The sequence below is a fragment of the Lutra lutra genome, chromosome 1 (genome assembly GCF_902655055.1).
Source record: "Lutra lutra chromosome 1, mLutLut1.2, whole genome shotgun sequence".
NCBI lineage: Eukaryota > Metazoa > Chordata > Mammalia > Carnivora > Mustelidae > Lutra > Lutra lutra.
This window is the reverse complement of record NC_062278.1, coordinates 76,990-99,326: the sequence shown is the minus strand read 5'-3', so window position 1 is coordinate 99,326 and position 22,337 is coordinate 76,990. Positions and strand designations below refer to the sequence as shown.

The 22,337-nt window shown below is 44.3% G+C and overlaps 1 protein-coding gene across 2 annotated transcripts in view; it reads left to right on the top strand.

Annotated features, from left to right (window-relative positions):
• PRMT2 (protein arginine methyltransferase 2) overlaps positions 1–22,337 on the top strand; it is a 34,398-nt gene that overhangs the window by 4,723 nt on the left and 7,338 nt on the right. The window contains exons 3-7 of one of the 2 annotated variants that reach the window (XM_047717572.1): positions 4,199–4,306; positions 5,408–5,590; positions 8,442–8,603; positions 9,526–9,690; positions 21,009–21,890. In XM_047717572.1, the coding sequence (XP_047573528.1) occupies positions 4,199–4,306; positions 5,408–5,590; positions 8,442–8,603; positions 9,526–9,690; positions 21,009–21,098 (708 nt within the window). In that variant the 3' untranslated portion in view covers positions 21,099–21,890. Of the gene's footprint in view, positions 1–4,198; positions 4,307–5,407; positions 5,591–8,441; positions 8,604–9,525; positions 9,691–21,008; positions 21,891–22,337 lie in introns of those variants that run through there. The other variant, XM_047717562.1, reaches the window with a different exon arrangement.

The following is a 22,337-nucleotide window of genomic DNA, read 5'->3' as shown; positions in this document are numbered from 1 at the left end:
ACACTGACTTGAACCTTTCTTCTCTAGTACATGTGTTTAAAGCTGTGACTTTTCCTTGACCCTCAGTTTTCTTGCCTCATACACTTAACTATGTTGTATTTTTATTTTTGATCAGTTAAAATACTTTATAATATGTCGCAGTGGAAATCAGTTTCTGGGCTGTTCAGAAGTGTGCTATTTCTGGAGATTTAGGGATTTTTATTTATCTCTTTGTTATTTAATTTTGGTTTGCTTATGTTTGGTCAGAAAATATACTCTGTAAAATTTCAGTCTTTGGAAATTTATTTAGGCCTGCTTTGTGGTGGTGAACGCCCCACACGCATCCACAAAGAATCTGTTTTCTGCAGTTGGTAGTTTTCTGTAAATGTCATTAAGGTCAAATGTGTTATTAGTATTGTTCAAACATTTGTGTCCTTTCTGCTTTATTGCCCATTTGTTGTGTAGTTACTGAGCAGGATGAGCTTCAGAAATTCCCACTATGGCTGTGCCTGGTTGCTCGTGAGTTAAGTGTCTGACTCATGGTCTTGGGTCTGGTCATGATCTCAGGGTCGTGGGGTCAAGTCCCCCCCCCGCCCGGCTCTGTTTCGCTCCCTCTGCGCCTCCCCGCACTTGCTCAGACACCTGCTCTCTCTGTCTCTAAAATAAATAACTAAATTTTTAAAGAAATTTCCACTATGATTGTGGGGTTGTCTTTTTTTTTTTCAACTTCCTTTTGACTCTGTCACTTTTTGCTTCACGTATTTTGAGTCTGTTATTTGACACATACATTCAGGATAGTTTTTACTTTCTAAACTAATTGGCTTTTATTTTTATGAAATCTTTTTACCTAGTACCTTTTTTTTTTGTTTTCTGTCTCTTTTGTCTTATATTAATACGGGTGTACCAGCTTGCAGGTGCACACACATCTATATGTTGAATCAAAGACCTTATATTTAAAATGTTTCTCTTGTACAGAGCCTGTAGAAATGTCCTTTTCTTCCCTGTCGGTAATCTCTGCTCTTTAATTGGAGTATTTAGTCCATTAACCTTGAACATGGTGACTGATGTGGTTGAGTTGGCCATCTTGCTGTTTTCCCTTTCTTCTTGGTACCTTTCTCCAGTGTTACCTCTGTTTGGATTAACGAAATATTGCTAATCATGCCACATTGTCTCCTCTGTTGGCTTTTCACCTGTATCTTTTACTGATATTTTAGTGGTTACCAAGAAACTGTGATGCGCATCTTTAACCCACCCCAGTGCTGTTTGTGTCTGACCGCTTCACAGCGTAAGATGCCTCCACATTAGCTCTACTTACTTGCCCCCAGTTTTGCGCTGTTTGTGCTCTTGTAATATCTGTCATAAACCCCACAATAAATAATTAGTGTCTCCTTATACTATTAAAAGTCTTTCTTACAGAGTATAAGAAATAGTCTTGTTTCCCCACATATTTGCTTTTTCTGGCGTCTCTACACCTGTTGCTCTGGCAAAAATTAAAGACCACGTTGGCACGCGTTGCCATGAGTAGTCGCTGGAGGGTGCTGTCTGCTTCGCTGGAGAAGTGTGGGTGCCGCACCCTGTATGGAAGAGTCTCGCAAATGTGGGAATGAAAAGCTTATGGTCCAGCCCCGGTCATCTGTCTCCTAGAAATAAAATGTCACACGAGGGTAAATGTGTATGAATGTTGTGGCCACACCGTGGTAGAGAACTGGACACCAGGAGAACGTCCATTAGTCAAGGATGACTGAGGAATCAGGAAGAATTCCTACTGTAGAATAATATACAGTTGTTGAAATTTATAAGTTAGGGTTCTAAGAATTGGGAAGTTTCTCACAAGGTATTATGTTAGTAAAAAAGGCAAAATAAAAAAAAGTGTTTGTCTCATCCTTCTCAAAAAACTGTCAAAAGAACAACTGTGTGTGTGTGTGTGTGTGTGTGCGCGCGCGCGCGTGTAAACACACGGCATCTTTTTTTTTTAATTTTTTAAAAAAATTTTTTATTTTTTATAAACATAAACCTATAATATATTTTTATCCCCAGGGATACAGGTCTGTGACTCACCAGGTTTACACACTTCATAGCACTCACCATAGCACATACCCTCCCCAATGTCCATAACCCCACCCTCCTCTCCCAACCCCCCTCCCCCCAGCAACCCTCAGTTTGTTTTGTGAGATTAAGAGTCAGTTATGGTTTGTCTCCCTCCCAATCCCATCTTGTTTCATTTACTCTTCTCCTACCCCCTTAACCCCCCATGTTGCATCTCCTCTCCCTCATATCAGGGAGATCATGTGATAGTTGTCTTTCTCCGGTTGACTTACTTCGCTAGGCATAGTACCCTCTAGTTCCATCCACGTTGTCGCAAATGACAAGATTTCATTTCTTTGATGGCTGCATAGTATTCCATTAACACATGGCATCTTAATCTGCCATTTCCCATTCAGAAATTCGTCCTAAGAAAATTGTCATGACAAGACAAAATGATACTTGTTTAAGAAAGTTCGTCTTAGGGGCGCCTGGGTGGCTCAGTGGGTTAAAACCTCTGCCTTTGGCTCAGGTCACGATCTCAGGGTCCTGGGATCCAGCCCCACATCGGGCTCTGCTCAGCAGGGAGCCTGCTTCCTCCTCCCTCTCTGCCTGCTTGTGATCTCTCTGTCAAATAAATAAATAAAATCTTTAAAAAAAAAAAATCTTTAAAAAAAAAAAAGTTCATCCTAACATAATTTGTAATAGTATAAACTGGAAATAGCTTAAGGGTACCAAACTAGGAAATCAGTTAAATAAGTTATGATAATTCACAGAATATTACCAAAAGTTAGGAAGTGGTATTTAGAAATAATTTAACAAGCAGGAAAAATGTTAAGAATATAATAAGTGAGTGTTACACGCAACTAATGAACCATTGGATGCTACATCGAAAACTAATGATGTACTATATGTTGGCAAATTGAACTTAATAAAGAATTTAATAAGTGGGACACATATCACAAGGCAGAATTTCATGATCCCAGTAAACACCCTGTATGCACATGCTATGTGTACACTTAAAAAGAGGCCTGGGGGTGCCTTGGTGGTTCAGTCAGTTGAACGTCCGACTCTTGGTTTTGGCTCAGGTCATGATCTCAGGGTCATGAGATCGAGCCCTGTGTCAGGCTTGTGCTCAGCAGGGAATTGGCTTGAAATTCTCTCTCTCCCTCTCCGGCCCCTCTCCCCCACAGGAGTGCTCTTTCTCACTCTCAAAATAAATAAATCTTAAAAATAAAGCCCGAGGGATGCCTGGGTGACTCAGTTAAGTGTTTGCCTTCGGCTCAGGCCATGATGCCAGGTTCCTGGGACTGAGTCCTGTGTTGGGCTCCTTGCTCAGTGGGGGGTCTGCTTCCCCTCTGCCTGCTCTGCCCGCCCCTTTTCCTGCTTGTACTCTCTCTCTCTGACAGTAAATAAAGAAAATCTTGGGGGAAAAAAAGGCTGAAAAAAATATATGTTAACTTGTTAAGCATCATTATTTCTGACCAGTGGGTGAGATTACAGATGGTTTTAATTTTCCTCTGTGTACACTTGTGCCTCACACATTTTCCAAAGAACATGAATTATGTGTATGTTTAAGAAACTTCGTTAAAAATGTATATATTGGGACGGAGTTGCTGCATTGAACTGGAACACGGGCTTGGAGGTTCTGCCACCTCCAGTGGACGTCTTCTGACAGAAAGTAGAGACTGGGCAGTGTGTGTTCTCAGGCTCCCCTTTTGGGTCCTAAGCAGTCTGTATGAGCAGCCTTGTGGTCCAAGTCAGGCCATGAGGGTCGGGCCTGGTCACTGGCACCTTCCAGAAGCCTGCCCAGTTCTGTCCTCCAGTCTGATGAGGTCCTGAGAGCATGAGGCCCAGAAACAGGTCTTCTTTCTCTTGGGCTGAGTCACAACTTTCAGAAGGAGTTGTTGGTGATCCGCGTCCGTCACCAAGTAGACACTAAAAGTGCCTCTTTCTTACTTATTTTGATGTTCTTCTTAGGATGCAAGTAATTTTGTACTAGAGACAAAAAGGAGAGGTGGAGTAAGGGTGAGATCCCTCGATCCTGCTGGTGAAGATGACCCAAATTGTGGGATTAAACCTGGTCACGTGGATCTTCATTTGAAACCTTCCTGATAACCAAAGGCTACAGGTTATTAGGACAGACACAGAGAGGAGTCCCATAGTCATCCCCTCTTCTTCCCTTGGCTTTGAGCAGGAGGGAGAAGGTCATGTGGAGTGTGGTGACCAGGAGCAGCTCCAGGAGGGTGTGCAGCCGGAAGAGTTCGTGGCCATTGCCGACTATTCTGCCACTGACCAGACGCAGGTAACCCTACACACTTGTTACATGCAGGGGCCTCGGGCCTTGGGTCCATGTTTTATGGATTTGGCTAAATGGCATGCTAGATGACAGAATTAGATAAGAATTTTGAAGAAGTCATACCAAAGTTAAGAAGTATTCAGATGTTTAGAGCCAAATGAGACCTATGAGTGACCCTTCTCCTCCTAGCCTAGATTCTGATGCCAAGCCTTAGGTGAAAGATATCTGGGTGAGGAATGGGGGAAGGAAGCACCTGTTGCAGTTTCTTTTTAGAAACCTTGATTTAGGGACACCTGGGTGGCTCAGTTGGTTAAGCAGCTGCCTTCGGCTCAGGTCATGATCCCAGCGTCCTGGGATTGAGTCCCACATCGGGCTCCTTGCTCGGCAGGGAGCCTGCTTCTCCCTCTGCCTCTGCCTGCCATTCTGTCTGCCTGCGCTCGCTCTCTCTCCCTCTCTCTCTGACAAAAAAACAAAACAAAACAAAACAAAACAAAACCTTGATTTAGAACCTATTCTAGTTAATGAAAATTAAGGCTATAAAATAAAAATACTGACTTGAGGATGGTGGCTCAGATGGTTAAGCATCCACCTCTTGATTTCAGCTCAGGTCATGAGCTCAGGGTTGTGAGGTCAAGTTCAGCGTTGGGCTCCATGCTCAGTGCTCAGCGGGGAGTCTGCTGTAGGTCCTCTTTCCTACTCCCTTTGGCCTTCCTCCCACTCCCACTCTCTCTCTCTCTCAAATAAATCTTTAAAAAAGATACTGACTTGAGTGTAGCTTTTTCTACTCCAGTAAGTGAATCAGCTGCCACATAGCTGAGTTACAGCGAAGAGGTGATAGAGAAATTCTGTCTTAAGTTGTTCAAAAATGTTTAATTTTTTCCTTTAAGAAATATCAGTTAAGCTGTGCTTTCTTTCATGTAGATGTTCCACAAAAGTCTCTAAATATTGGTATCATTTTCAGAAATTGTGAGTTTGTGTAATTACCCATTGAGTCTTTTTTTGAAATAGCTGATTTGGGCCCCAGTGATGGGGGACTTATCACTGAGCCACTACTGAAATTCCAACTACAGGTTTTGAATTTTGACTTCTTTGTATGTTTTTTTCCAGCTCAGCTTTTCGAGAGGAGAAAAAATTCTCATCCTGAGGCAGACAACTGCTGATTGGTGGTGGGGCGAGCGTGCAGGCTGCTGTGGGTACATACCTGCAAACCACCTCGGGAAGCACCTGGAGGACTGTGACCCTGAGGACACGTGGCAGGATGAGGAGTACTTCGGCAGCTATGGAACGCTGGTACGGGCCACGGAGGCGGCGGTTTCCTGCCTCTGCTTTCGAGTTAGCTTCAGCTGGGCTGCTCCTCTTCGTGGCTTAGCGCAGGGTTTGCAGACGTTTTCTTTGGCTCAGCAGGCCGTGTGGCTCCTTGGCTCTGCCGTCGTGGTGCGTGAGTGGCCGTAAGATGTGAGGAAATGAGCATGGCATGTTCTTTGGATTTTTAAAAAACCAATTAAAAAATGTGAAAGCCATTCTTAGCTGGCAGACCCTACGAAAGCAGGTGGTGGGCTGGAGTGGCCCATGGTGGTTTAGAGATGTTATCTGAGCAATGAGATGATGAACTTTTCTCAGCATTTAAAAAATAGTAACACATTTTATTTTAAAAATAAAATACAAAAATGTTACACAAGCCAACAATGATACCTCTAAATAACTGGCTTATTCATTTTTTGGAGTTTTTTCCCAGTTAGGATAGAGACCCATAACTGTGGTCCAGACAGCCCCTGTTTATATCTTAAAGCTAGACAAACACTGATGCGTGCCGAGTAAACATCGCAGACAGAATGTTGGGCGAAAGAAGTGAGACATCGAAGAATAACTCGATTCAGTTACATAAAGTTAAAAAGCAGCGTTCAAAGATGTTTATGAAGGGAAGTGACCAGGGAGCTGGTTCCTCTGGGAGTCAGGATGGTGGTTCCTGTTGCCAGGGCGTCTGTGGTGGTGGCAGCCTTAAAAATAACTGTCATCCAGCAAAGTGGGCTTATTCGAGGAGCGGAGGAGCTGCGGTGCGGGCCAAGCGCCCCGTGGGGAACTGCAGGCCAGTCTGGGGAAGCGAGGCCAGGAGGCTTTTCATAAGGAAGGGGGAGTGGGCGGGGCTGTGTGGAACCAAAGCCCTTTGGAGGGCGGCGGCGGGTTTTCATTGGCCGAGTTTGGCAGTTTCTCATTGGCTGGACTGTTGCTAGGCCAGGAGAAAATCTTCCTCCTGCGGACGTAGTGACGTAGGCTTCTTCCTTTGGAGTCTGCCATGGTGGAGGGGTAGTGCTGAGCCGGCCCGGCCCTTGCGGCGGCCCTCTGCACGCTCAGGGAGGTTTGCTTTCCTGGCTTTCCTGGCTGCAGGGCTGGGCTGGGAAGGTGTGGGGTGCGGGCAGCGTTGTGCCGTGTTTGCACGAGTGTTTGCTGTGTAACTATATCGACAAGCTGTGAGCGCTTTCTCATGTACTTTTTTGGTAGGTATGTCCCATTTCATGGTTAAACATGTTACAATAAATGAAAACCCCTTGATGTATGTATACGATTAGAGCTTTCAAACTTCTTTCCTGAAAGATTTTATTTATTTATTTATTTGTCAGGAAGAGAGAGAGCGCACAAGCAGGGGGAGCAGCGGGCAGAGGAAGAAGCAGCCTCCCTGCTGAGCAGGGAGCCGGATGTGGGACTCGATCCCAGGACCCTGGGGTTATGATCCGAGCTGAAGGCAGATGCCTCACTGAGCCACTCAGGTGTCCGTAGAGCTTTCAGACTATTAAGAGTGCTTTGTTGATTTTAAAAGGACCCTATTGGTGGTTTGCTTGTTTAACAGCTTTGCCCTATGACAAGCAGTGCTGTAATGGGTTTTCTCTTATAGAAATCTTGCTAAACTTCTAGAGTTTCTCTTGGGTAAATTTGTAGGGTGTATGTGTTTTTTCACTTTGGCGGGTCTTGCCAATTTGCCCTCCAGAAAGATCGGCAACTGTACGCCACCAGTGTACATGAATGCTCGTTTCACAACCACACATCGCTAAAGTAAATACAGATCTCTCATCTTATGGTATTTCTTGATTTTGATTTCCATTTTTAAAGTCAGATTGGTCATCTTCTATATTTTGTTGGCCTTTTCTATTTCTTCTTTTTTTGGTAAACTTTCATATAATTTGCTCATTTTTCTTTTTATTTTTGTCAACTTATACATACACCTTCGCATCCTAGTTCTGACTTTCCGTCAAGGTGGACTACTCAGGTGGGATGGCTGAGTCCTGATTGTGTCCTCTCTGACCCTCAGTCTTTTGTTTCTCAGTGCTGAGTGTCTTTGTGAAGAGCCACGATGGGCTCGTGAAGGCCCTGTGCAGACTTCCTATCTGTGCTGACAAGGTCTGGGTAGCTTCAGTGTCTGCCTCACAGCCATACTGTGTGTACAGTGGGTGTTCTACTGCTTGAGACCTGAGAAGTGGGGCGTGGGGGCCACTGTTGTGGGTGCAGCCTTCCTGGGCTCTGACTTCCACCCGTGGCTTCATGAACCATTTGGAGGAGCCTTTCTCTTTTTCTCTGGGGATTGGCATGATTCCCATGGGGTGTTACGTTATCTTGGGTTTCATGTGTTTTCCTCCCTCTGGACATGGCTGGAGACCTTGAGCTCACCCCTGTGGGGTCATCAGCTCCCTCCAGAGCTGTAGTTTCATGCGGGGCCATTGTGCCTCCTCTGGCATCTCTCTTGGTGTTTACTTGGCCAAGTGGTACCTGGTGGGGAATTTGGTGGTTCCTCCTGTCTCCAGTGGGAACAGTGGTCAGGAGGGCAGTGTCTGCTCCACTTCCTGAGTGGTCCACCCGCCTGTGTGCTCATCCGGCTCTTGGGGAGGTACAGGGTGAAGCCATAGGTAGCATCACACTGAACTGGAAGGATTCCAGAAAATTCCATTTCATTTCTTCAGTGTTGTGTTTTTATATGCCAGCATATTTAGGTCTTTGGATTTTGTGGTTTTTTTCTTTGTTGCTCGTATTTTTAGGCATGGTGTGGTGAGGTCAAGGGGATTATTAGCTCAGTCTCTGATCTTCCTTCTTAAACCAGAGCTCAGCACAGTTCATATTACAGGCAGTGATTCCTAATGTGTATTTCCTCTAGAAACTTCACTTGGAAATGTTGGCAGACCAGCCACGGACAACTAAATACCACAATGTTATCCTGCAAAATAAAGAATCTCTGAAAGATAAAGTGATTCTGGACGTCGGCTGCGGAACAGGGATCATCAGCCTCTTTTGTGCCCACTACGCTCAGCCTAAAGCCGTGAGTAAGAAACAGCTCTCCTTCAGCAGCTTCGAGCTGAGTCTGGGGACGTGTCGTCCGCATGCAAAGGCTTCGTGTTGGTGAAATGGGCAATGTGTTCGCCTGTCGGCGGTCATGACCTCGGCCTGCTGAGTTACCAGCAGCGCCTAGTAGAGTAGGACAGAGCAGAAAATATCGGAGTTGCGTGCGGTCGGATGTTTTTTGTAACATGCTTATCAGCTAGAGGAACACGTGTCTGTGTGCTGGGGCTGGGCCACTTGTGTAGGTCACTGTCCATGTGTTATCCCTGCACTGAGCGAGGACCGCCCGGCAGGGACAGGACAGACCACTCTACGTGATGCATGCTGGGGGTCCTTTCTCTTCTTTCCTGCAAACCATGTGTGAGGCTCCAGAGTCGAAGCCTCTGAAATGCCCCTGACACAGTTGGGTGAAATTCTAGTTTATGAGGGAAACTGCAGGACAGTGATCACTGGAGTTCAGATGCTATCAGAACCAAGACATAACACTCAGGACCTTCCAGTGACAACCTGAGCTTGAAGCTCTCTCAGCCACTGGTACCTTTAAAGTCCGATCGCTCTCAGGCCGGTATGGGAAACTCTGGGGTATGTGGCTGTGTGAATGGGAGCTGAGCCACCGGGTCTGACCCAGAGGGCCTCTGCAACGGTATGCATGCAGACTCTTCTGTCCACCAGCTGTCCCCCATCTGTTTTAGGCAGACGGTGGAGTTAAGATGGGAGGTAGCTCCCTTGTCAGGGCTCCGTCTGTTGGAGATCTGTCCCTGCTATCCAGCACACTCCCTTCCTTCTGTCGCTGTTTTCTTTGAGGCTGCCCCTGGCTTGGCTGGAGCCTTGGGCCCAGGGAGAGTGGATGCCAGGCTGCTCTGTGGGTGGGACTCTTGCTGATGCCTTTCTGTGACATGCAGGTGTACGCGGTGGAGGCCAGTGAAATGGCCCAGCATACAGGGCAGCTGGTCATGCAGAATGGCTTTGCCGACATCATCACTGTGTTCCAGCAGAAGGTGGAGGATGTGGTGCTGCCGGAGAAGGTGGACGTGCTGGTGTCTGAGTGGATGGGGACCTGCCTGCTGGTAAGGGGCACTGGGCCACGCGGGATGGCCGCTGGGCCACGTGGGATGGCTGTGGATGGGCGCTGGGCCATGTGGGATGGCCGTGGATTGCGCCAGGGAGGTGCAGATTCCAGGGAGGGGTGTGGACTGGGTCTGGAGGGGCTGGTGTGAGCAGAACATCTTGGGGAGAGCCATGGCTGTCGTGCTGAATGAAACCACCTGGTGCTTGTCCGGGTGCTGTCTTCTGTTTTGTGCCGGACGGCCATGAGCCACGACACCCTGCTGTCCGTGATGTGGGCGGACCTTGATGGCATCATGCTAAGTGAAGTAAGACAGAGACACATCATACGGTCTCATTTATATGTGGAATCTAAAACCAGCAACACAAAACTCACCCACCAGACTCCTAGAAAAAGAGATCAAATTTGTGGTTAGTGGAGGAAGGGAGGGTGAGGGGAGAAAGAATTGTGGGAGGGCTGTGGTTGAAAGGTACAGACTTTCAGGTACCACGCAGGTGAGCACTGGGGCCGTCACATACAGCGTGGCAACCCCAGTGACGCTGCTGTGTGATGCATGGGACAGTCTTACCAGAGGACTGTCGACCCTCGAACAACGTGGGTTTGAACCGTGTGGGCTCTCTTATACATGGGATTTTTTTTTGATAAATACAGGACAGTGCTTTATGATTTTAACATTTTCTTTTCTCTGGCTTACTTTGTCAGAACGCAGTACACAATACAAATTACGTAAAATGCCTGTGACTGTTGATGTTCCTGTTAAGGCTTCAGGTCAGCATAGCCTATTAGTAATCAAGTTTTCGGGGAGTCAAAGGTTCTGTGTGGATTTTTGACTACGTGGGGTGTCAGTGTTAATCCCTGCATGTCCCAAGGTCAGCCATAGATCTAAGGGTTGTTGTTGTTTTTTTTAAACTTTTATTTTTTTTTTCTTTAAGATTTATTTATTTATTTGACAGACAGAGATCACAAATAGGCAGAGAGGCAGGCAGAGAGGGGGAAGCAGGCCTTCTGCTGAGCAGAGAGCCCGATGCGGGGGGGCTCGATCCCAGGAGATCTAAGAGTTTTTATCACAAGGTGAAGTTTTTCTGTCTTTTCAATGTGTCAGTAGGAGGTGATAGATAACCCTACTGTGGTAATCGTTTAACAATATATGTAAACCAAATCACCAGGCTGTACACCTTCAACTTGTATTGATTTTAGGAATTAAAAAAAAAAAACACAAAAAAGCATGTACAACATGAGTCCAGTTTTGTTTTTAAAAATCATACATACTGGCGCCCTTGGTTAAGTGTCTGACTCGGTTTGGGCTCGTGTTGTGATCTCAGGGTTGCGAGACCGAGCCTTGCACTGGCCTCCCTGCTGAGCATGGAGTCTGCCCGAGACTCTCTCCCCACTCTGCCCCTGTTCCCTGTGCATTCAGGCTCTCTCTCTCTCCAATGCATAAATTAAAAAGAAAATCATACGTAGCAATGACCTTGCTTTAGTTCCCGGTAAGATGGAGTAAACCACACCCCACCCTGTCTCTCCCACGTAATGCAGCTTTCGATCCAAGACAGGGCTCAGGGAGACGCTGTTGGAGGACTTTGAAAGGCATATAGGAGCAGGAGGGTTGGGAAGGAAGACCAGGGTTTGAAGTACACTGAGCTGGTCTTTAGTTCATTGTTATTCTTCCTCTGGCTCTCTCCCGCCATACACAGCTTCAGAAATTTAGATGAAAACATCCATTCTGAAAACTGCAACCTTCCACACTAACCCACAATGAAGTAGATAACCTGAATAATGAAATAACTAGTAAAGATATTGAACTTACAGTTGAAAACCTTCTGAAGAGAAATCTGTAGGCCTAAATCATTTCACTGGTGAAATGTATGAACACATTCTAGGAAAGAATAACACCAGATCTGAACAGTGTCTTTCAGGAAATGGAAGAGGACAGACTTCCCAGCTCACTTGGTGAGACGTGCATGACCTGAATACCAAACCCTAGCCAAAAACCAAAGCCAGTAACTCCTGTTCGTAAATACAGAAGTCCTCAGGAGTACTAGCAAGTGTATCCCTGCAGTACACAAAAGGAATAACGTTGTAACAGAGAAGAGGTTATCTTGGAATTGGAGGCTGGTTCAGTATTTAAAGACGAATCTGTGTGGGATGCCTGGGTAGTGGCTCAGTGGTTGGGCATCTGGCTTCAGCTTGGGTCGTGATCCTAGGGTCCCGGGATGGGGCTCCCTGCCCAGTGGGAGGCCTGCTTCTCTCTCTCCTGCTCCCCTGCTTGTGTGCTCTCTCTCACTGTCTCTCTCTGTCATATTAAAAGAAAAAAATCTGTATAATCTATATTAACATATTAACAGTTCGCACGATAAAACATGACTATCAATTCATGCACAAAGCGTTTGGCAACATTCAAAATATTTTTAAAATTTCTGCTGAGATTTCTTCTTTGATCCTGTATTGGTTTTTTTTTTTAGAAATACTTTTTCATTTCTCCAGTGTCGTTTGATTATCCAGCTGTCTTTCTGTTCTTGATTTCTAGTTTAACTCTGTTAAACTGTGGTCTGAGAGCAGACATTGTATGATTTCTCTTCTTTTACATTTGTGAAGATGTGCTTTATGACCCAGAACGTGTGTCTCATGGAGGGTGCTCCATGGGTGTCTGGGAAGGACAGAACGTGTCTCTCTTGGAGAGTGCTCTGTGGGGACCCGGGAAGGAGAGAACGTGTCTCTTGGAGATGTTCCCTGGGTGCCCGGGAAGAAGATGTCTCTTGGAGAGCACTCTGTGAGGGCCTGGGAAGGACAGAACGTGTCTCTCTTGCTGAGCGCTCTGTGGGAGCCTGAGAAGACAAAACGTGTCTTAGGAAGAGTGCTCCGTGGGTGCCCGGGAAGGACAAAGTGTGTCTCTTGGAGAGCGCTCTGTGGAGGCTGGGAAGGAGGCGTATTCTGCCCTTGGATGAAGCGGTTTGTAGATGTGCAGCACATCCTGGGGTAGATGGTGGTGCTGAGTTCACCGTGTCCTTGCAGACCTTCTGCCTGTTGGATCAGTTCTTCTCTGGGACAGGGTGGCCAGCTGCTTCTCTCTCCTTGCAGCTCTCTGGGTTTTCCCTCACACGTGGTGCTCTGTTGTTAGGGTGTATAAGGTCTTGTTGGAGAGTTGACCCCTTCATCCTTATGTTATGCCCCTTTTTATCTCTGATAACTTCCTTCCTCTGAAGTCTGCTCTGTCTGAAATTAACAAGTTACTCCTGCTTTTTTTGGATCAGTGTTAGCATCGTATGTCTGTCTCCGTCCATTTACTTTAAATTTCTATGTATCAGTATATCTATTTATTCATTTTATTATTAACTTTTTAAAAATACTTTAGTAATCTGTACACCCCATGTGGGGCTCGAACTCATGACCCTGAGATCTAGAGTTGCACACCCTTCTGACTGAGCCGGGCAGGTGCCCCGTCAATGTATTTGGAGTTTCTTAGAGACAGCACCTAGTTCAGTCTTTGTTTTTTTTTGTTTTTTTTTTAATTTTTAATTTTTTATTGTTTTATTATTTTTTTATTTTTATTTTTATTATTTATTTATTTTTTTTTTTTAAAGATTTTATTTATTTATTTGACAGAGAGAAATCACAAATAGGCAGAGAGGCAAGCAGAGAGAGAGAGGAGGAAGCAGGCTCCCCGCCGAGCGGAAAGCCCGATGTGGGGCTCGAACCCAGGACCTGGGATCATGACCTGAGCCGAAGGCAGTGGCTTAACCCACTGAGCCACCCAGGCGCCCCTATTTTTATTTTTTTTAAAGATTTTATTTATTTATTTGACAGAGAGAGATCACAAGTAGACGGAGAGGAAGGCAGAGAGAGAGAGAGAGAGAGAGGGAAGCAGGCTTCTTGCTGAGCAGAGAGCCCGACGTGGGACTCGATCCCAGGACCCTGAGATCATGACCCGAGCCGAAGGCAGCGGCTTAACCCACTGAGCCACCCAGGCGCCCCTAATTTTTTATTGTTTTATAAACATATAATGTATTTTTATCCCCAGGGGTACAGGTCTGTGAATCGCAAGGTTTATACACTTCACAGCACTCACCATAGCACATACCCTCCCCAATGTCCTCGGTCTTAGTTTTTGAACCACTCTGATAAACTCTGTCTTTTAATTGGTATATTTAGACCATGGGCATTCAAAGTGATTGTTAATATAGCCGATTAATTTATAAACCATATTGTTACTGTGTTCTATTTGTTGTTCTTTGTTCCTGTTTTTTTGTTACACTCTTTTTTCTTTTTATGTTTTTTTAAGCAAATAAATAAAGGGAATAATGAGCATAAATTAAGGGTGAGTTAATTTAATTCCCAGAAGCATGTTGGTTTAGAACCTGACATGAACATGCTTTGATAATGTAAGCAAGATTCATATTTTCATAATTTGATGTTATATTCACTTTGTAGACCATTTCCAGCTTTTAAAATATTTCTCAGTTGTAATCTCTCTTGAAGCTCACTTTTTTTTTAATTTTTAATTTTTAAAATTTCTTTTCAGTGTACCAGAATTCACTGTTTATGCACCACACCCAGTGCTCCATGCAGTAAGTGCCCTCCTTAATACCCACCACCAGACTCACCGAAGCCCACAACCCCCGCCCCTCCAAAACCCTCAGATTGTTTCTCAGAGTCCACAGTCTTTCATGGTTTGTTTCCCCCTCCAATTTCCTTCAACTCCCTTCTCTCCATCTCCTCATGTCCTCTGTGTTTTTCCTTATGCTCCACAAATAAGTGAAACCATATGATACTTGACTCTCTCTGCTTGACTTATTTAACTCAGCATAATCTCTTCCAGTCCCGTCCATGTTGCTACAAAAGTTGGGTATTCATCCTTTCTGATGGAGGCATCATACTCCATAGTGTATATGGACCACATCTTCCTTATCCATTCGTCCGTTGAAGGGCATCTTGGTGCTTTCCACAGTTTGACGACCGTGGCCATTGCTGCTATGAACATTGGGGTACAAATGGCCCTTCTTTTTGCTATATCTGTATCTTCGGGGTAAATACCCAGTAGTGCAATTGTAGGGTCATAGGGTAGCTCTATCTTTAATTTCTTAGGGAGGAATCTCCACACTGTTCTCCAAAGTGGCTGCACCAACTTGCATTCCCACCAACAGTGGAAGAGGGTTCCCCTTTCTCCACATCCTCTCCAACACACACTGTTTCCTGTCTTGTTAATTTTGGCCATTCTGACTGGTCCAAGGTGGTATCTCAATGTGGTTTTGATTTGAATCTCCCTGATGGCTAATGATGATGAACATTTTTTCATGTGTCTGTTAGCCATTTGTATGTCTTCATTGGAGAAGTGTCTGTTCATGTCTTCTGCCCATTTTTTGACATGATTATCTGTTTTGTGTGTGTTGAGTTTGAGGTGTTCTTTATAGATCCTGTATATCAGCCTTTTAAATCTTCTCCCATTCCGTGGGTTGCCTCTTTGTTTTGTTGACTATTTCCTTTGCTGTGCGGAAGCTTTTAATTTTGATGAAGTCCCCAAAATTCATTTTCCCTTTTGTTTCCTTTCCCTTTGGAGACATGTCTTGAAAGAAGTTGCTGTGGAGGATATGAAGAGGTTACTGTCTATGTTCTCCTCTAGGATTCTGATGGATTCCTGCCTCACGTTGAGGTCTTATCCATTTTGAGTTTATCTTTGTGTACGGTGTAAGAGAATGGTCGAGTTTCATTCTTCTACAGGTAGCTGTCCAATTTTCCCAGCACCATTTACTGAAGAGACTGTCTTTTTTCCACTGTATATATTTTTTCTGCTTTGTCGAAGATTACTTGACCATGGAGTTGAGGGTCCATATCTGGGCTCTCTACTCTGTTCCACTGGTCTATGTGTCTGTTTTTTGCCAGTACCATGCTGTCCTGGTGATCACAGCTTTGTAGTAAAGCTTGAAATCCGGCAACGTGATGCTGCCAGTTTTGTTTTTCTTTTTCAACATTTCCTTAGCAATTCAGGGTCTTTTCTGATTCCATACAAATTTTAGGATTACTTGCTCCAGCTCTTTGAAAAATACCGGTGGAGTTTTGATTGGAATGGCATTAAAAGTATAGATTGCTCTAGGCTGTATAGACATTTTAACAATGTTTATTCTTCCGATCCAAGAGCATGGAATGGTCTTCCATCTTTTTGTGTCTTCTTCAATTTCTTTCATGAGTGTTCTGTAGTTCCTCGAGTACAGATCCTTTACCTCTTTGGTTAGGTTTATTCCCAGTTATCTTATGTTTCTTGGTGCTATAGTAAATGGAATCAATTCTCTAATTTTCCTTTGAAGCTCACTTCTTTTTCTGTAATCTGTTTATCTGTTGTCTGTCTTCTCTTGCATTGAGGTATAATTAGGAAATCGTAAGATAGTAAAGTATGCAGTTTGATGATTTGGTGTTTGTGTACATTACCGACAGCTTCCCCATTGCCCCACTGCCCCATTGAGTTAACACATCTGTCACCTCCCCGTGACGGTGTTGTCATCTGTAGTTACCAGGGTATATAATAGATACTCAGACCTTACTCATTTTATAATTGATAGTTTTTTGCCAGTGTCTCCTTATTTTCCTCACCCCTGAGCTCTTGGTAACCACTTTTTTACTTTCTGTTTCTATGGGTTCAGTTAAATTTTTTTTTTTAGAATTTCATGTGTAAGTGATAGGATGCAGTGTCGGTCTGTCTCTGTGTGGCTCACTTCAGTAGCTGAAGGCCCACTAGCATCATCCGTGTTCCTGCAGACAGTAGGCTTTCCTCTGTCCCAGGGCTGAGGGGTTCCCCGCCGTGTTTATCCGTGTCTAGAGTGTGTATCATGTGTTCTCAGGTATGTATCTCCCACGTTTTCTTTGATCCGTTCGTCTGTCAGTGCACACCCAGACTGTTGTCCTGTCTTGGTTATTGTGAACACAGGAGCACAGACACCTCTCTGAGATAGTGGTTTTGTTTCCTCTGGATATAACCTGGAAGTGGGATTGCTGGGTCTTGTGGCGTTTCTAGTTTTGATTTCCTGAGGGTCCTCCACACTGGTTCCCACAGTGGCTGCGCCAGTTTATGTTCCCACCAGCGGTGCGAGAGCCTGCCCTTTTCTGCATATTTTTGCCAGCATCTGCTATATGTTGTATTATTTTAAAGATTTATTTACTTATTTTAGAGCGAGGGAGAGAGAGCACAGGGGGGAGAGGCAGAGGGAGAGAGAGAGATGCAGACTCCCCGCTGAGCACGGAGCCTGACATGGGACTTGAGCCCACGACCCTGACATCATGACCTGAACCGAAACCAGGAGTCAGATGCTCAGCCGACCGCACCAGCTGGTCGTTCCACCTGTTGTCTTTTTGATAATTGACCTAAGGGGTATGATGTCACACTTCAGTGTGGCTTTGATTTGCATTCCCTGATGCTGAGTGACACTGAGCATCTTTTCATGTGTACGTTGCCCTTTGTATGACTTTGGAAAACCAGTCCCTTTGTCCAATTAAAATGTTTTTTTTTTCTGTTGAGTTGTAGGAGTTTCTTGTATGTTTTGGGTTTTCACCCCTTATTGGGTGAAACTTTATCTTTTTGTTGTTGATGATTTCCTTTGCTGTGCAGAAGCTTTTCAGTTTGATGTACCCCCACTGGTTTATTTTTGCTTTCAGTGTCTAATCCAAAAAATGACTGGCATGGTCAGTGTCAAGGAGCTTATTCCCTGTGTCTGCTTCTAAGAATTTTTTGGTTTTAGATTTTATAATCAAGTCTCTAATCCATTTGGAGTCGATTTTCGTGTGTGTTGTAAGACATGGTCCTGTTTGCTCTTGGGCGTGCAGCAATCTGGTTTTCCCAGCACCGTCTCGAAGACTTTCTCCTCTCCACATTGTCTTTTCTCGGCTTCTTTGTTGAAAATTAATTGATCACATATGCATGGGGTAATTTCTGGACTCTGTGTTCTGTTCCATTGACTTACGTGTCTGTTTTTATGGCAGTACCATATTGTTTTGATTATGATAGCTTTATAATACAGTTTGAACCCAGGAGATGTGATGTCTCCAGCTTCGGTCTTCTTTCTCAAGATTGCTGTGTTCAGTTAGAGTCTTTGGACCGCTTTTCCTATTTCTGGGAGAAATGCCATTAGGATTTTGATAGAGATTGAATTGAATCTGTAGATTGAGAAGTGTGGACATAGAAACAATTCTGATTCTTCCTGTCCATGAGCAGGGGATATCTTTCTGTTTGTTTATGTCTTCTTTAATTTCTTTCTTCATTGTCTTTTTTACTCTCCTTGGTTAAATTTATTTTGAGGTATTTTCAAATTATTCTTACTATTTTAAAAGATTTTATTTATTCATTTGACAGAGATCACAAGTAGGCAGAGAAGCAGGCAGAGAGAGAGGGAAGCAGGCCCCCCGCTGAGCAGAGAGCCCGATGCTCAGGACTCAGAGCCCGATCCCAGGACCCTGGGATCATGACTTGAGCTGAAGGCAGATGCTTTAACCCACTGAGCCACCCAGGCGCCCCAAGGTATTTTATTATTTTTGATGGAACTGTAAATGGGATTATTTTCTTAATTTCTCCTTCTCATAGTTTATTGTTAGTGTATAGAAGCACAACTGATTTTTGCATATTAATGCATATTCTTCAGCTTTATTGAATTTGTTATTCTAACGGTTTTTTTGGTGGAATCTTTAGGATTTTCTATATATAATACGTCATCTGCAAATAGAGACCGTTTTACTTCTTCCCTTCTGCTTTGGATGCTTATTAAATTTCTTTTCTTGCCTGATTGCTGTGGCTAGGACTTTCAGTACTATGTTGAATGAAAGTGGTGAGAGAGGACATGCCTGTCTATCACATGATCTTGCAGGAAAGCTTCCTGCTTTTCACGGTCGAGTATGGTGTTAGCTCTAGGCTTGACATATGTGGCTTTTATTATGTTGTGGGATATTCTCCTAATTTGTAGATTTTTGGGTTTTGATCATGGAATATTGTTGATTTTTATTAAATGCTTTTTCTGCACTTATTGAAATGACTATATGATTTTTATCCTTCATTTTGTTGATGTGGTATATCACATCTACTGATTTGCTGTATGTTGAACTATGTTTGCATCCCAGAAGTAAATCCCACTTGATCGAGAGTTAGGATCCTTTTAATGTACTGCTGGATTCAGGCGGCTGATTTTTGTTTGAGGGTTTTTATACACTAACAGTGTATAGTAGCTTTTGCAGTAGCCCCCAGATGTGAAATACTTAGAAAGGCAACAAGACATGTACAAGTTTTATAGGCCAAAAACCCAAATAAATGGAGAGATACAGTGTTCATGGACTGGAAGACAAACTGGTAATGATGTTCATACACTGGTCTGTAGACAGAACACAGTTCCAGTCAGGGTCGGAGCAGGGTTGTTTGGTCTGTGTAGACAAGCTCATTGTAAACTTTATTTGGAAAGTACAGAAACTAGAATAGTTGATACATTTTTTTAAACTTTAATTTTTAAAATTTTTAATAAACATATAATGTATTTTTATCCCCAGGGGTACAGGTTTGTGACTCACCAGGTTTACACATTTCACAGCACTCATCATAGCACATACCCTCCCCAATGTCCATATCCCCACCACCCTCTCCTGTCCCCACTCCCCCCAGCAACCCTCAGTCTGTTTTTTGAGATAGAGTCTTTTATGGTTTGTCTCCCTCCCGATCCCATCTTCTTTCATTTATTCTTCTCCTACCCCCAAACCCCCCATGTTGCATCTCCACTTCCTCATATCAGGGAGATCATATGATAGTTGTCTTTCTCCGATTGACTTATTTCGCTAAGCATGATACCCTCTAGTTCCATTCATGTCATCGCAAATCGCAAGATTTCTTTTGATGGCTGCATAGTATTCCATTGTGTGTGTGTGTGTGTGTGTGTGTGTGTGTGTATATATATATATATATATATATATATATATCTATATCTATATTTGCCACACCTTGTTTACCCATTCTTCTGTTGATGGACATCTAGGTTCTTTCCATAGTTTGGCTATTGTAGACATTGCTGCCATAAACATTCGGGTGCACGTGCCCCTTAGGATCACTATGTTTGTATCTTTAGGGTAAATACCCAGTAGTGCAATCGCTGGGTCATAGGGTAGCTCTATTTTCAGTTTTTTAAGGAACCTCCACACTGTTTTCCAGAGTGTTTGCACCAGCTTGCGTTCCTACCAACAGTGCAGGAGGTTCCCCTTTCTCTGCAACCTTGCCAGCATCTGTCGTTTCCTGACTTGTCAGTTTTAGCCATTCTGACTGGTGTGAGGTGGGATCTCATTGTGGTTTTGATTTGTATTTCCCTGATGCCGAGTGATACGGAGCACTTTTTCATGTCTGTTGGCCATCTGGATTCTTCTTTGCAGAAATGTCTGTTCATGTCTTCTGCCCATTTCTTGATTGGATTATTTGTTCTTTGAGTTTGCTAAGCTCTTTATAGATTTTGGACACTAGCCCTTTATCTGATATGTCGTTTGCAAATATCTTCTCCCGTTCTATCAGTTGTCTTTTGGTTTTGTTAAAATTGTTAAAATTGTATTTATTGGAGAGAGAGCAAATGAGCCCAAGCAGGGGGAGGGGCAGGTTGAGGGAGATACAGGAGGAGGGAGAGAGGGAGAGCAGACTCCCTGCTGAGCAGAGAGCCCAATGCCGGACTCGATCCCAGGACCCTGAGATCATGACCTGAGCTGAAGGCAGATGCTCAACCCACTGAGCCACCCAGGCGCCCCAGCGGATACAATTTTTAAAAGAAGAATAAAATTTGAAGAATTATGTGCCTGACTTTAAAACTTAGCGTAAAGCTGTGTGGTAAAGACAGTGCGGTATTGGTGACAGGACAGACACATGGGTCAATGGCTAAAGTAGAGACACTGATCCCTAAAAACATGGTTAACTGATGATCTTTTAACAGGGGAGCAAGGTCAGTTTAATGGAGAAAAGATAGTCTTTTCATTGGAAGATATTGGCATAGTTAGCCATCCACATGTGAAAAAGAAAGGAGAAAAAACTTCATTTTTAAGCCTCATACATTCTTCCAAAAAATTCAAAATTGATTCTAGATCTAATAGCATAGACTGTAAAACTATAAAACTTTAAAAAGAAATCTTGGGAGAAAATTGTCATGGGTTAGGCAAAGAGTTTTTGGTTGATTCTTAAGTATGATCCATTAAAGGAAAAGTGCATATGCCAGACTTTATCAAAATTAAAAATGTCTGCTCTGTAAAAGAAAATGAAAAAACATGGTAAGAGTGGGAGAAAGTATTTGCAAATCACATATTTAATATGTGTCCTGAATATACAAACAACTCTCAAAATTCAGCAGGAAGAAAGTAAACAACCTAAGTGAAAAATGTGCAAAAGACTTGAACAGTTTGCCAGAGTATACAGATGGCTGAGAAGGGAGCGTGTGAAGAGACAGGAAGCACCGCAGTCATCGGGGGGGACACAGACTGCGGCTGCACGCGGCGCCACTGCACGCCTGCCAGGACGGCTGCGGTCTCCATGATTCCGAGTGCCATGGACCGCCAAGGCTCCCGGCACGTACGCAGCCGCTCTGGGGCCATTGGGCAGTGTCCTCTGGAGGTACCGGTGCACGTGCTGTGTGACCCGGTGATTCCAGTTCTGGGTACTGACATGGAAACGCCGGCTGTGCCCACACAGAAACCTGCGCATGCTTACACTGCTCCAGTTAAAATTGCCAAAAACCTGGAAACAACCCAAGTGTCCGCCAGCAGGTGACTGGATGAGCGTCCGGGGTCCATCCGCACCAGGGCTGCTGCCAGGTGATAGAGCATGAGCAGCTGGTGCCCGGGTGCCGGGGACAGACCCCAGAGAGCCGGGTGGCATCGGTAAGGGTAACGGAATCAGTGTGATACTGTAACAAGGAAAGACATAGAACAGGATGGAAAGCACAGGACAGAACCTATTAGTGTAGAAAAAAGTTGTTATTATGAGGGAAAGAAGCCAGTCTCAAAAGTACGTACTGTGTGATTCCATTTGTGTAACATTCTCCAAAAGAGCTGCGGGGGGGCCGCTGAGCGGTTTCCAGAGGTTGGGGCTGGTGGGAGGAGGGTTTTGGGGTCATGCAGCTGTTCTGTGTCCCTCCCGATTGTGGTTACACAGATCCATACAAGGGTTAAAATCGTTAGATTAACTGATTTACCATAGATAGTTTAATAAAATAGAATTAAAAATCATCTGTATATGGTTTTCACCTGCATGCATGTCTGTGCACGTGAAGAAAAGTCCTTGGGATAAAGTGCCAAACGAGCAGTGGTTCCTTTGGTGCTGGGTTTACTCATGACTTTTGTTTAGGTTTGTGCTTTTCTGACTTTTCTGAAGTTTTCCATACTGAACGTACACTACTTCTGAAATGAAAACCGCCTGAAATTATTTGAGAAAAAACCCTTAGTGGCTTCCCTTCAGCTACAGAATGAAGTGCCTCTAGCCTTCCCTGCACACTCCCCGCACACTCATACATGGCACATTCCCCACAAGCTCCTTGGCACACTCCCTGCACACTCTGGCACACTCCCTACATGCTCCCGGAACACTCCCTGTACACTCCCTGCACACTCGTGGTACGCTCCCTGCACACTCCGTATATGCTCCCTGCACACTCTGGCACACTCCCT